The sequence below is a fragment of the Salvelinus alpinus genome, chromosome 6, assembly GCF_045679555.1.
Source record: "Salvelinus alpinus chromosome 6, SLU_Salpinus.1, whole genome shotgun sequence".
In the NCBI taxonomy this organism is placed as follows: domain Eukaryota; kingdom Metazoa; phylum Chordata; class Actinopteri; order Salmoniformes; family Salmonidae; genus Salvelinus; species Salvelinus alpinus.
This window is the reverse complement of record NC_092091.1, coordinates 35431786-35445247: the sequence shown is the minus strand read 5'-3', so window position 1 is coordinate 35445247 and position 13462 is coordinate 35431786. Positions and strand designations below refer to the sequence as shown.

At 44.3% G+C, this 13462-nt stretch overlaps 1 protein-coding gene across 1 annotated transcript in view; it reads left to right on the top strand.

Annotated features, from left to right (window-relative positions):
• The window catches only part of LOC139578624 (transforming growth factor beta receptor type 3-like), a 142840-nt gene that overhangs the window by 71962 nt on the left and 57416 nt on the right, over positions 1-13462 (top strand). Inside the window, exon 4 of the mRNA XM_071406471.1 lies at positions 4096-4233. Within this exon, the coding sequence (XP_071262572.1) occupies positions 4096-4233 (138 nt within the window). The remainder of the gene's footprint in view (positions 1-4095; positions 4234-13462) is intronic.

The window sequence follows — 13462 nt, the reverse complement described above, 5'->3', positions numbered from 1 at the left end:
TGCTGCCACCCCTGTGCTTCACAGTTAGGATGGTGTTCTTCGGCTTGCAAGCTTCCCCTTTTTTCCTCCAAACATAACAATGGTCATTATGGCCAAACAGTTGTATTTATGTTTCATCAGACCAGAGGACATTTCTCCAAAAAGTATGATCTTTGTCCCCATGTGCAGTTGCAACCCGTAGTCTGGCTTTTTTATGGAAGTTTTGGAGCAGTGGCCTCTTCCTTGCTGAGAGGCCTTTCAGGTTATGTTGATATAGGACTCGTTTTACTGTGGATATAGATACTTTTGTACCTGTTTCCTCCAGCATCTTCACAAGGTCCTTTTGCTGTTGTTCTGGGATTGATTTGCACTGTTCGCACCAAAGTACGTTCATCACTAGGAGACAATGCGTCTCCTTCCTGAGCGGTATGACAGCTGCGTGGTCCCATGGTGTTTATACTTGCGTACTATTGTTTGTACAGATGAATGTGGTATCTTCAGGCGTTTGGAAATTGCTCGTTTTACTGTGGATATAGATACTTTTGTACCTGTTTCCTCCAGCATCTTCGGAGGTGCTGGAGACCTCCGGAGGTCTCCAGGTAAAGAGGCAGTGAGTTTGAAGGTAGGCCTTGATACATCCACAGGTACACCTCCAATTGACTCAAATTATGTCAATTAGCCTATCAGAAAAGCCATGACACCATTTTCTGGAATTTTCCACGCTGTTTAAAGGCACAGTCAACTTAGTTTATGTAAACTTCTGACCCACTGGAATTGTGATAGGGTGAAATAATCTGTCTGTAAACAATTGTTGGAAAAATTACTTGTGTCATACACAAAGTAAGATGTCCTAACAAACTTGCCAAAACTACAGTTTGTTAACAAGACATTTGTGGAGTGGTTGAAAAACGAGTTTTAATGACTCCAGCCTAAGTGTATGTAAACTTCCGACTTCAACTGTACCTGTAAGCCTGGGATATCAACGATTCAAAGTTTGCCTGACTGGGAGTGACCATACAATTCCGTGGGAGTGACCTACTGAGTAAAGTATTTGTCATCAATTAATTTTTGCGACTCACACGACTGTGAGGCGTGGGAAAAAGGGTTAGGGTGAAATGATTGGTTGGTAGATTAAGCCGATTAATGTATTGGCTAATGAAGTCCAAGTTTGACGCTTTGGTGAACCAAAGGTCTTTCCACATTTGCGCAGAAGTGTCTGCGAACAAGACACCTTTTCTGCAGTCAAATGACCAAATCACCCTCTAATGATCTCATGGGTGGAATGTTATTAATATTTGTCATAATTTCATAGTTAATAAACATATATTTCTTTTAAATGCTGAAAGCCCTGTGTTTCTATGGCAAACTGTTTTGTCATATTTCAGTCTTTTGTGATGTATATAAAATGTAATATTGGGATGCAAACACTCTGTCTGACCATGATTTATCCCACTGCAGTAAAAGGTTAACTCCCAGGTAACAGAACACCTCTTCCAATCTGATAGTGGAGCTTAGCTCATAAAACATTGATTGTGATAAAGTTGTGGCCTATTTATCAAACAGCTGATGGGGGGGCTGAATTTTAACATGTCTAAAGCAGGGTCTGGTTTCAGTGAGGCCTTCAGGCCTCTAAATCACCAGGATAGATTTGGTCTTGGGGGCCCAGCCTAGGCCAGCAGTGCAGGGCAACAACACACGTCCCAGCAGTGGGAGTTCACTGGAGTTCTCCTCTCCCCGTCACTGACAGACGGCGAGAATACAATTTAATGACGGTCTGGAAGCCATAGCTGAAGCCTTAGCTCACGCATGCACGCACACACACGTCAAGGAGAAGGGAAGACATAGCTCGCTCATAGCTCCACACTGTGGAGTTGTGGGTAACAGAGGCTTGCTCTGTTGCTCGTAAAAATGTTTTTTCCTCAGCGCTCCTAACAAAGCCTCCAGTGTGTGTGAGCGTTCAGATAGCAGCGTCCAGAGAGAGACCACATATTAGAGCTGAGTTACTGCCTTCCCCGGCGATATAAACAAAAAAATAAAAAGACAACCATCCGTAACATTATAGCTCTGTAATTGTGCAGGAACAGTCAACAGAGTGGTCCTGCAATGTTTTGATAACATTGATACCACAAAAATAGCCGCCGTAAAGAAAAAGCTCTGCTATTTGCCGAGTGAAGCAGCTGTGTGAAATGAAAGGGGCTGGTGGTTTTAATGCACTGTAGTTGACCCTACGCTGACTCGTACATTTTATACTGTGGGTTCCTCCCCTTAGCTCTGTAAAGGTTCCGGTTCCTAATTCCTGTGTGTTTCGCAGTGCTGTGTTGCGCCCACACCTGGTGGAAGTGGCTCCAATCATAGCAATGCTAATGACAACAACCGCAAGTTGATATCATTTGTAAATGGCACAGTAATGTCACTATTCCTGCAAATATCAAGTTGCAGTTGTTGACATAAGCGTTTATGACATGCTTATGTACTGCTTATGAATGTGCTACAGTGCATTTGGAAAGTATTCAGACCCCTTGACTTTTTCCACATTTTGTTACGTTACAGCCTTATTCTAAAATTGATTAAATAGGTTTTTCCTTCATCAATCTACACACAATACCCCATGATGACAATGCAAAAACAGGTTTTTAGAATTCTTTGCCAATGTATATGGGGGGAAAATGGCACATTTACGTAAGTATTCAGACCCTTTACTCAGTACTTTGTTGGAGCATCTTTGGCAGCGATTACAGCCTTGAGTCTTCTTGGGTATGATGCTACAAGCTCTGTCAAGTTGGATGGGGAGCATCGCTGCAGAGCAATTTTCAGGTCTCTCCAGAGATGTTCGATCAGGTTCGAGACTTGTCCAAAAGGCACTCCTGCATTGTCTTGGCTGTGTGCTAAGGGTCGTTGTCCTGTTGGAAGGTGAACTTTCGCCCCAGTCGGAGGTCCTGAGTGCTCTGGAGCAGGTTTTCATCAAGGATCTCTCTGAACTTTGCTCCGTTCATTTTTGCCTCGATCCTGACTAGTCTCCCAGTCCCTGCCGCTGAAAAACATCCCCACAGCATGATGCTGCCACCACCATGCTTCACCGTAGGGATGGTGCCAGGTTTCCTCCAGATGTGACACTTGGCATTCAGGCTTGGTTTCAGCAGACCAGAGAATCTTGTTTCTCATGGTCTGAGATTCCTTTAGGTGCCTTTTGGCAAACTCCAAGCAGGCTGTTATGTGCCTTTTACTGAGGAGTGGCTTCCATCTGGCCACTCTAACACAAAGGCCTGATCGGTGGAGTGCTGCAGAGATGGTTGTCCTTGTCCTTCTGTAAGGTTCTCCCATCTCCACAGAGGAACTCTGAAGCTCTGTCAGAGTGACCATCAGGTTCTTGGTCACCTCCCTGACCAAGGCCCTTCTCTCCCGATTGCTCAGTTTGGCCAAGCGACCAGCTCTAGGAAGAGTCTTGGTGGTTCCAAACGTATTCCATGTAAGAATGATGGAGGCCACTGTGTTCTTGGGGACCTTCAATGCTGCAGACATTTTTTGGTACCCTTCCCCAGATCTGTGCCTCAACACAATCCTGTCTCGGAGCTCTACTGACAATTCCTCCGACCTCATGGCTTGTTTTTTACTCTGAAATGCACTGTCAACTGTGGGACCGTATATAGACAGGTGTGTGCATTTTTCAGGTTGTGGAAACATCTCAAGGATGATCATTGGAAACAGGATGCACCTGAGCTCAATTATGTCACTCATAGCCAAGAGTCTGAATAATTATGTAAATAAGGTGTTTCTGTTTTTTGTCATTATGGGGTATTGTGTGTAGCGTGATGAGTAAAAAATAAATGTAATCAATTTTAGAATAAGGCTGTAACGTAACAAAATGTTGGGAAAGAGAAGGTGTCAGAATATTTCCCGAATGCACTGCATGTCCTGCTTTCTCCTACCCCGAGGACCCCATTGAAAATACTTCTGGGATTTCTGTCCTTTAACTCTACGACTTTTACCCCATATAATCAATCAATCAATCAATCATGGGGGTTGAATGTCATGACGTCCTTATGTACTGTAGGTACCCTTCATATAAAATGTTACCTAATGTCCTCTAACCCTCTCCTGCTGTCGTCCTGTTCCCAGGTGGAGCTGCACCTGAAGCCCATCCAGTCCCTACTGGTGCACCAGAAGCCCCTGGTGTTTGTGCTAAACTCCCCCCAGCCTGTGGTCTGGGACATCAGGACAGAGAAACTAGCCCTGGGCATCAAACACATCTTCCATGTAAGTCAAGATTGAACTAAGGTCCCCTTCCAATCTCTCGCTCCTCTCTCTCTCACTCACTCACACTCACACTCACACTCTCACACTCACTCTCACTCTCACACTCACACTCACACACTCACTCACCCTTTGTCACTCTGTCTCTCTCTCTCTCTCTGTCCCACTCCATTAGGGTCCATTTCCAATCTCTCTCTCTCTTAGTCCAATTACTTCCATGTATTTATTTCCTCATACCATTCTTTATTAACATTCAGGCATCGTCCACTTTTCTCCGTGAGACGTTAAGGAAGCAATTCTTTTGCAGAGGAAACCTGTGCTACGTTAGGGTCTAGACGAGAAGAGCTCTCAGCTGTTGGTTACAGATTTATCATGTGTTACATACAGTCTGTGGACAACAACAACCAACCACACATGCAGGCAAATAGACAGACAGACACACACACACACACACACACACACTCTCCCACATGCCCTGTGGTGAGACGTTAATGTCTGTATGGCAGTAGTTAATGTGTAATGTGCAGCAGTGGTTTACCCATGGATACAGGCTCTTCCTTACACTGTGCAGACACACACCCTTTCCACTTCCTCTTGTTGTAAACCCTAATAATCAGTGACAGACATACACCACTTTAATGGCTAACACACCACTGCTTTAGGACTTTGTTGCTATCAACCCTCAAGTGATTAGTGAACTATTGTTTACATGCTAGATGATAGGCTATAGGTTGGCATGGACTATATGCTCAGCCTGTTCCCAGGTCTGTTTAAGTGCTGTCTTGCCAATTCCTACGGTCATTGTCACACCAGGCTACATTATGCTACGCTCATCCAGTGTCACATAGAGAGTTGTGTGCTGGCCGGAAACCCTCTGACACAGTTGGGGATGAAGCGTATTTATACTAGAAGATAAAGTGGGTCGGTGACATCAGCTCTGTTGGCACTGGAGTCCCTAACAACATTGTTTTTCAATCTGGCTTTTAAACAGTGGAGGGCTGTTCCCTCCCTCCTCTTCCCTCCCTCCCTCCTCCCCTTCTTTCCCTCTCTCCTCTCCCTCCCTAACTCCATCCAAACAATCTTGTTGATGGCTGGGCAGCGTTACAAATCATCCAGGGCGTCACACACACACCCCGATGGGAAGGGGAACATGGAGGTTTATTGAAGGAGTATTGGGAGGCAGCAGGCCCCAGCAGGCCCACTGGACAGCTAGCCATATTTAGTAATGATACCAGAGGAGACCAGAGGGCTTCTCTCTCTCTCTCTCTCTCTCTCTCTCTCTCGCTCTCTCCCACTGTGAGACTTAATGAGAAAATGAGGGTAAGCCACTGTATCACATGAGACAATCACAGAGAAATTAGTGCAAGAGGCCTTACATGGCTTAACTCAACCATGCTGCTCTACACTGTAAGCCTGGCTGGATCTGTACACTCCTCCCGTGCCATATATGCTGTGAAAACGTTCATGTAGCTCGTGGTTCTTCTGAAATAATCATTGTTAACACCATAGCGTTCCACAAGAATGCGACATCAGGCACTAATTCATAATTATTTCCATATGTGGCGGTGATGTGTTCTCATCGCATGCAAAACATCCACCATGAAAACCAGAGTCCATACAATGTTTAACACAGACACTCATACACGCGCATGCACGTACGCACACACACACACACGTCCACATTTCTCAGAGACTTAGCCTGAAATCCGACCTTCGGCGGTGGGAAGACTTTAGGACAAAAGAAGACTTTAGGACTCCGTCATCACCTCTGTGTTGAGTGGGATTACTGTGGTTATGTGAAGGTAGTTAGCTGACGTACTAACATCCATCCACCTTCTGTTTCCCAACATATTGCCTTGAGCAGATAAACCATTATAGCCATATTACAGACCAGACCTGGGTTCAAATACAATTTGACATCATTACAAATACATCCGCTGGGATTGATTGAGTATCCTGGCGCAATGGAACCAATAGAAAGTTGTACATTTCAAACCCCACCCATCTGGCTCTCCAGGCAGGCTAATACAGGCACTTAAAGAATTTGAAATATTTCAAATAGTACTTGAACCCGGGTCTAAAACAGACCCAACCCCAGCCTCAGTCTGTCCCTGTCTTAACCACAGACTCAGGTTTCACTGTGACACCCCTAGTGAATACATCAAACAGTGTGACAACATGAGAACTAAATTCCAGTTATTTCCTGTACTAAGTGGAAATGCTTCCATGTAAGATTGAAAAAGGGGATTTAGTTCATTCAGATGAATTGGCATCCAGGCTGCTTACGTATTCAGAGCTGTAAACTTGAATTCTACCTGCGGTTAGAGTCAGTCTTCTCTTGTGTGCACCCCAAATAGCACCCTACTCCTATATAGTGCGGGCTCTGGTCAAAAGTCGTGCACTTTATAGGGATAGGGTGCCATTGGGGATGTCGTCTCAGAGGGAGCCATTAGCAGGTCAACAGTGTAGTAAATGTCTCCTCATCAGACATATAACAGCTGACAACAGCCATGAAGCCCAGCCCACAGCCTACAGTACAGTACTAGGCTAGCTGACCTTATTCTGTAGTGTAACTAATGTTGTTAGACGTTGGATCTGACATGGGGCCCTGTGCCTGCTTTCCCACTGTCAAGGGGGAGGGATAGGACTCCTCCCTGTTGACAGTTTTACTGTTCAGGGATAATTTAATGTACACATAAGATTTACAGTATCATATATATACACTGAGTTTACAAAAAATTAAGAACACCTTCCTAATATTCAGTTGTACCACCCTGCCACTTTTGCCCTCAGAACAGACTCAATTTGTCAGGGCATGGACTCTACAAGGTGTCAAAGGTTCCACAGGGATGCTGGCCCATGTTGACTCCAATGCTTCCCACAGTTGTGTCAAGGTTGCTGGATATAATTTGGGCGGTGGACCATTCTTGATACACACAGGAAGCTGTTGAGCGTGAAAAACCCAGCAGTATTGCAGTTCCAGACACAAACCGGTGCGCCTGGCACCTACTACCATACCCCGTTCAAATGCACTTAAATATTTTGTATTGCCCATTCACCCTCTGAATGGCACACATGCACAATCCATGTCTCAATTATCTCAAGGCTTACGAAATCCTTCTTTAACCTGTCTCCTCCCCTTCATCTACACTGTTTGAAGTGGATTTACCAAGTCACATCAATAAGGGATCATAACTTTCACCTGGTCAAAGCTGTCATCAAGGCAAACGGTGGCTATTTGAAGAATCTGAAATATAAAATATATTTTGATTTGTTTAACCCTTTTTTGATTACTACATGATTCCATATGTGTTATTTCATAGTTTTGATGTCTTCACTATTCTACAATGTAGAAAATAGTAAAAATAACGAAAAACCCTTGAATGAGTAGGTGTTCTAAAACTTTTGACCGGTAGTGTGTGTGTGAATGTATATACAGTGGGGAGAACAAGTATTTGATACACTGACGATTTTGCAGGTTTTCCTACTTACAAAGCATGTAGAGGTCTGTAATTTTTATCATAGGTACACTTCAACTATGAGAGACGGAATCTAAAACAAAAATCCAGAAAATCACATTGTATGATTTTTAAGTAATTAATTTGCATTTTATTGCATGACATAAGTATTTGATACATCAGAAAAGCAGAACTTAATATTTGGTACAGAAACCTTTGTTTGCAATTACAGAGATCATACGTTTCCTGTAGTTCTTGACTAGGTTTGCACACACTGCAGCAGGGATTTTGGCCCACTCCTCCCTACAGATCTTCTCCAGATCCTTCAGGTTTCGGGGCTGTCGCTGGGCAATACGGACTTTCAGCTCCCTCCAAAGATTTTCTATTGGGTTCAGGTCTGGAGACTGGCTAGGCCACTCCAGGACCTTGAGATGCTTCTTACGGAGCCACTCCTTAGTTGCCATGGCTGTGTGCTTCGTGTCGTTGTCATGCTGGAAGACCCAGCCACGACCCATCTTCAATGCTCTTACTGAGGGAAGGAGGTTGTTGGCCAAGATCTCGCGATACATGGCCCCATCCATCCTCCCCTCAATACGGTGCAGTCGTCCTGTCCCCTTTGCAGAAAAGCATCCCCAAAGAATGATGTTTCCACCTCCATGCTTCACGGTTGGGATGGTGTTCTTGGGGTTGTACTCATCCTTCTATTCCTCCAAACACGGCGAGTGGAGTTTAGAGCAAAAGGCTCTATTTTTGTCTCATCAGACCACATGACCTTCTCCCATTCCTCCTCTGGATCATCCAGATGGTCATTGGCAAACTTCAGACGGGCCTGGACATGCGCTGGCTTGAGCAGGGGGACCTTGCGTGCGCTGCAGGATTTTAATCCATGACGGCGTAGTGTGTTACTAATGGTTTTCTTTGAGACTGTGGTCCCAGCTCTCTTCAGGTCATTGACCAGGTCCTGCCGTGTAGTTCTGGGCTGATCCCTCACATTCCTCATGATCATTGATGCCCCACGAGGTGAGATCTTGCATGGAGCCCCAGACCGAGGGTGATTGACCGTCATCTTGAACTTCTTCCATTTTCTAATAATTGTGCCAACAGTTGTTGCCTTCTGACCAAGCTGCTTGCCTATTGTCCTGTAGCCCATCCCAGCCTTGTACAGGTCTACAATTTATCCCTGATGTCCTTACACAGCTCTCTGGTCTTGGCCATTGTGGAGAGGTTGGAGTCTGTTTGATTGAGTGTGTGGACAGGTGTCTTTTATACAGGTAACGAGTTCAAACAGGTGCAGTTAATACAGGTAATGAGTGGAGAACAGGAGGGCTTCTTAAAGAAAAACTAACAGGTCTGTGAGAGCCGGAATTTTTACTGGTTGGTAGGTGATCAAATACTTATGTCATGCAATAAAATGCAAATTAATTACTTAAAAATCATACAATGTGATTTTCTGGATTTTTGTTTTAGATTCCGTCTCTCACAGTTGAAGTGTACCTATGATAAAAATGACAGACCTCTACATGCTTTGTAAGTAGGAAAACCTGCAAAATCGGCAGTGTATCAAATACTTGTTCTCCCCACTGTATGTATATATATATACACACATAAACATACTTTTATTCTGTTTATGGCCTGGCAAGTTATGCATATACTGTAGACACGTGAAACTTGTGAGTCATATCTAAGTCCTATTCCGGCACATTCACAGTGAGGTGAATGTACCAGATGATCTGTCTGTCTGTGAAGAGCCACTCTGGTCCTTAGCTATGGCAAAGTAAGGTTAGCGTTGAGTTGTGTGTTTGAGTGACATCCTTGGGACCTCTGGCTGTGAGCAGAACGAGCTGCCTGTTACATCCCATCTGCCAGGCCAGCTCCTCTCCTCAGGTCCAGGTTGGCTCCACGGGGATGCCTCGTTAACATGCCGCCATGATGGAACCCAAACACTGACTGGCTGGACAAAGAGACGGGACGAGCTGCTGAGAGAATGGACGAATACCCAATCCTCTCACACTCAGTCAGGGTTTCACTCTGCATCCCTGTTCCGTAGCTCTGCTCAGACCAACTGCAGTACACGTGTCGGAGTCAAACAGTCTGACCTGCAGAAGAAGAAGACTGCAGTATAAATGCAAAATCTGCATGGATTCAAAATGTCACAGCACCTTCCTCAACACATAGTAACCAGATCAGAACCACACTTATACTCTCACTGGCGGTATTCTTTACAGTCTGGAGTACTGTATGTGTACTGTATGTGATGCCTGAGCTAGTGAGACAGAGAGTGCCAAGTTCAGCTTGCGCACCACCGGCCACGTTTGAGTAAACCCTCTGAGTTGGAGAGGAGCTGGTGTTTTGTGGTGGGTATGTAGAGTAACAGAATGAATAGTAATGCTTTTTAGATCTTACCACCTCAGACACTGATCCTCCTAGCCACACAGCCAGACCTCCTCTACGCTGTTCCCCCATTGGATTGACTATTTCCTGGGGCTAATGAGGCCCTGAATCAACACTGAATCTGCCCTGAATCAGCCCTGCAAGGCCTCGTTTCCTGGTCCCCGGTTCTAGGGTCCACAGACGGACACACATGGGCCCTGGAACCGCTACAGTTCAGCCCTGCTCTGCTCTGCCTGGTGAGCACACTGTTGCTGTTGGCCCGCTGGACCCTCCTGCCTGCAGCGTTTTCAAATCCTTGGCCTCAAATCCAGACATTCTGTTGTAAAACATGCTACGCAGCACTCCCTGTCAATCAGAAGTACTGAGTAATGAAAAAACATGAAGTCGAACATGAAATGAGAGATGGACACAGCAAATCAAGCCAATGTAATTTCACCAGGAGACAATTAGGATCCTTAGGGGGCACATCTCCAGAGAGGGGTCTTTATTAAAGTTGGCTCTATGACTCTGGTTGTGTCTCAAATGGCACCCTATTCCCTATGTTGTGCGCTACTTTTGACCAGGGCCCATAGAGAATAGAGTGCCATTTGAGATGCAGCCTCTGTTTAAAGGGTTATCGTGCCTTATTGTTTGACTAGTTTGATCTGAAACACATCTTTGTTCTCTCTCGCCTTTTGATGGACCAACACTGTAAAGTTTAGTGGTGGAATTTGTTGCTCTTTCTGTGTTTGCCAAGTCTTTATCCTTTTCTCTTGTTTCTTTCTTTTATTGCATTATTTGGATTTGGTGTGATTTTCTTTCTTTCTCTCGCTCTCTCCTTCGTTCTCTGTGCTCGTTAAATGGAACCATGGCCAGCCCAATATTGTTTTTTCTTCAGTAACAGATCTACAGGAACGTTCTGCCGTGGTGCAGAGACAGATGGTGTTGTTTTCTACACAACACCTCTCCCTGCCAGTTCTCTCTCTCACACACACACACACACACACACACACACACACACACACACACACACACACACACACACACACACACACACACACACACACACACACACACACACACACACACGCCAGCAACTTGATTAGCTCTCTGGAGCCGATTATAGAGAGAGCAGATCAAATCACCCACAAAAAAGCATTTATCACATTCATAACATCACTACATTAGAGCACGCTCCTATTATCTCACATCCTCTCTCTGTCCCTGAGGCTTCCCTCCCTGTCTCCCACTGTTTGGAACACCTCGTCTTCTCCAGACAAACATGGTGTTTTCTCCGGTTGTACTCTGGGTGTTGTTTAGCGAGAGAGTTGGAGGATTGCAACACTCTGATAATTGATATAATTTGGCACGGCGTCTCTTCTCTCTCCTCACCCGACCAGCACATATGGCAATAATATGTAGACGTTCACACACGCATACACAGGCAGAGAGGCCAGGAAACCAACCACAGGCATATGCTTTTAAAAAGCCACGGACCGTAAAGGGTACTGGGCAGCAGGCACATGTTATTGTTGGGTTTTATACTTGGGAACATTTTAGACTAATGCCGACAACTTATGGCAGCAGCTATCTCTTTTGAAAAGTCAGGCGTAATATTTCATTGTATCCCATTGCATGTTCAGTGCAATCGACTGAGCAGTTGAGGCGGGCTGATGTCAAAGCTGATGTTGCTTTTCAACAGACATGAAGTGGAGAGCAGCAGACACCCTTCTCATTGTCTAACACCCATGGAAAGAAGTTAGGCTAGTCCGCTAGCCCCAGGTTAGTATTTTTCAGAGCGGGCTTTAAGAAAATTTGCCAAACTAGAGGTCCATCCCTGGTTCCACCCAAGCACCCCCTCTTCTTTGAACTGCCCAAGAACACCTCATTGGAGATTAGCTCTATTAGTTCCATGCCCAGTTAGGTAGAATGAGGTAAACTCTTGGCGTTGCAAAGTTCCATGGCTATTGAGTGCAAACCTGAGCTGATTCCAGACAGACAGACAGAAAGAGGCCAAACAGACATTCAGCTCCCCTGCTTGGTTGCGTTAGGTATGAGGTCATACAGTGAAATGAGCCCAGGACTAATCTAGGTTGTCTTTCTGTCTGGTTCTGTTTGTGAGAAGAGGACGGATAAGCAACATAAATGTATGTGTTCAGGGATTAGGCCCTCTCTCTCTGCACGTTCAGTCCTGTGTCCAGACAGGTCCTCCTCTTCTCTTCTCAGGGAGAACCTGCTGATACCCTCAAGGCAATGAGTAGCGTACGTGCTATGACAGTAGGGACTATAAAACGGACAAAAATGAATGTACTGTGTATTGTATGAACATTTTTCTCCCAATTGTTTCATTGAGTTAATCATTCCTTTGTGACAGTTATTGATGTCTATGGATGTATAACTACTTTGACATCTACACTCTTAGAAAAAAAGGTCCTATCTAGAACCTTAAAGGGTTCTTTGGCTGTCTGCATAGGGGAACCCTTTGAATAATCCTTTTTGGTTGCAGATAGAACCCTTTTGCTTCCAGGTTAACCCTTTTTGGTTCCACGTAGAGGATTCTACATTGAGCAAAAAATGGTTTTACCTGCAACCAAAAAGGATTCTCCTATGGGGACAGCCGAATAACCTTTTTGGAACCCTTTTCTCTAAGAGTATATGCATGCAACACTACTTTGATGTATTTGCATGCAGCACTACTTTGTAGTATTGTTAATACTCTGGGAGCCAAACAATTAACAATACCTTAACTTTGAAATGGTATAGCTTTCAAGCAGTTGTTTTGCAAGTCCTGGCTTCACACTTTATTTGTTCTTGTAAAAGTAGATGCTAATTTCTTATGTTTTCCAACTTTCAAGTCTTTGATAAAAACATTGCTTATGATTGCAGATAATCCTTAATGAATCTTAAATAATGATGAGTGAGAAAGTTACAGAGGGACTAAACTCCTAGGTATAACATTGGATGGTCAATTATCATGGTCAACTCATATTGACTAAGTTGAAGATGGGGAGGGGTATGTCCCATCTTGATTACTGTTCGGTAATATGGTCAAATTAAGCAAAGAAAAACCTAGCAAATCTGCAGCTGGTTGAAAACAGAGCAGCACGCCTTGCCCTTACAGTGCATTCGGAAAGTATTCAGACCCCTTGACTTTTTTCCCACATTTTGTTACGTTACAGCCTTATTCAAAAATTTATTAAATTGTTGTTTTTTTTCATCAATTTACCCCATAATGACAAAGCAAAAACAGGTTTTTAGAAATGTTTGCTAATTTATATATATATATAAAAAAACTGAAATATCACATTTACATAAGTATTCAGACAATTTACTCAGTACTTTGTTGAAGCACTTTGGCAGTGATTACAGCATCGAGTCTTCTTGGGTATGTCGCTACAAGCTTG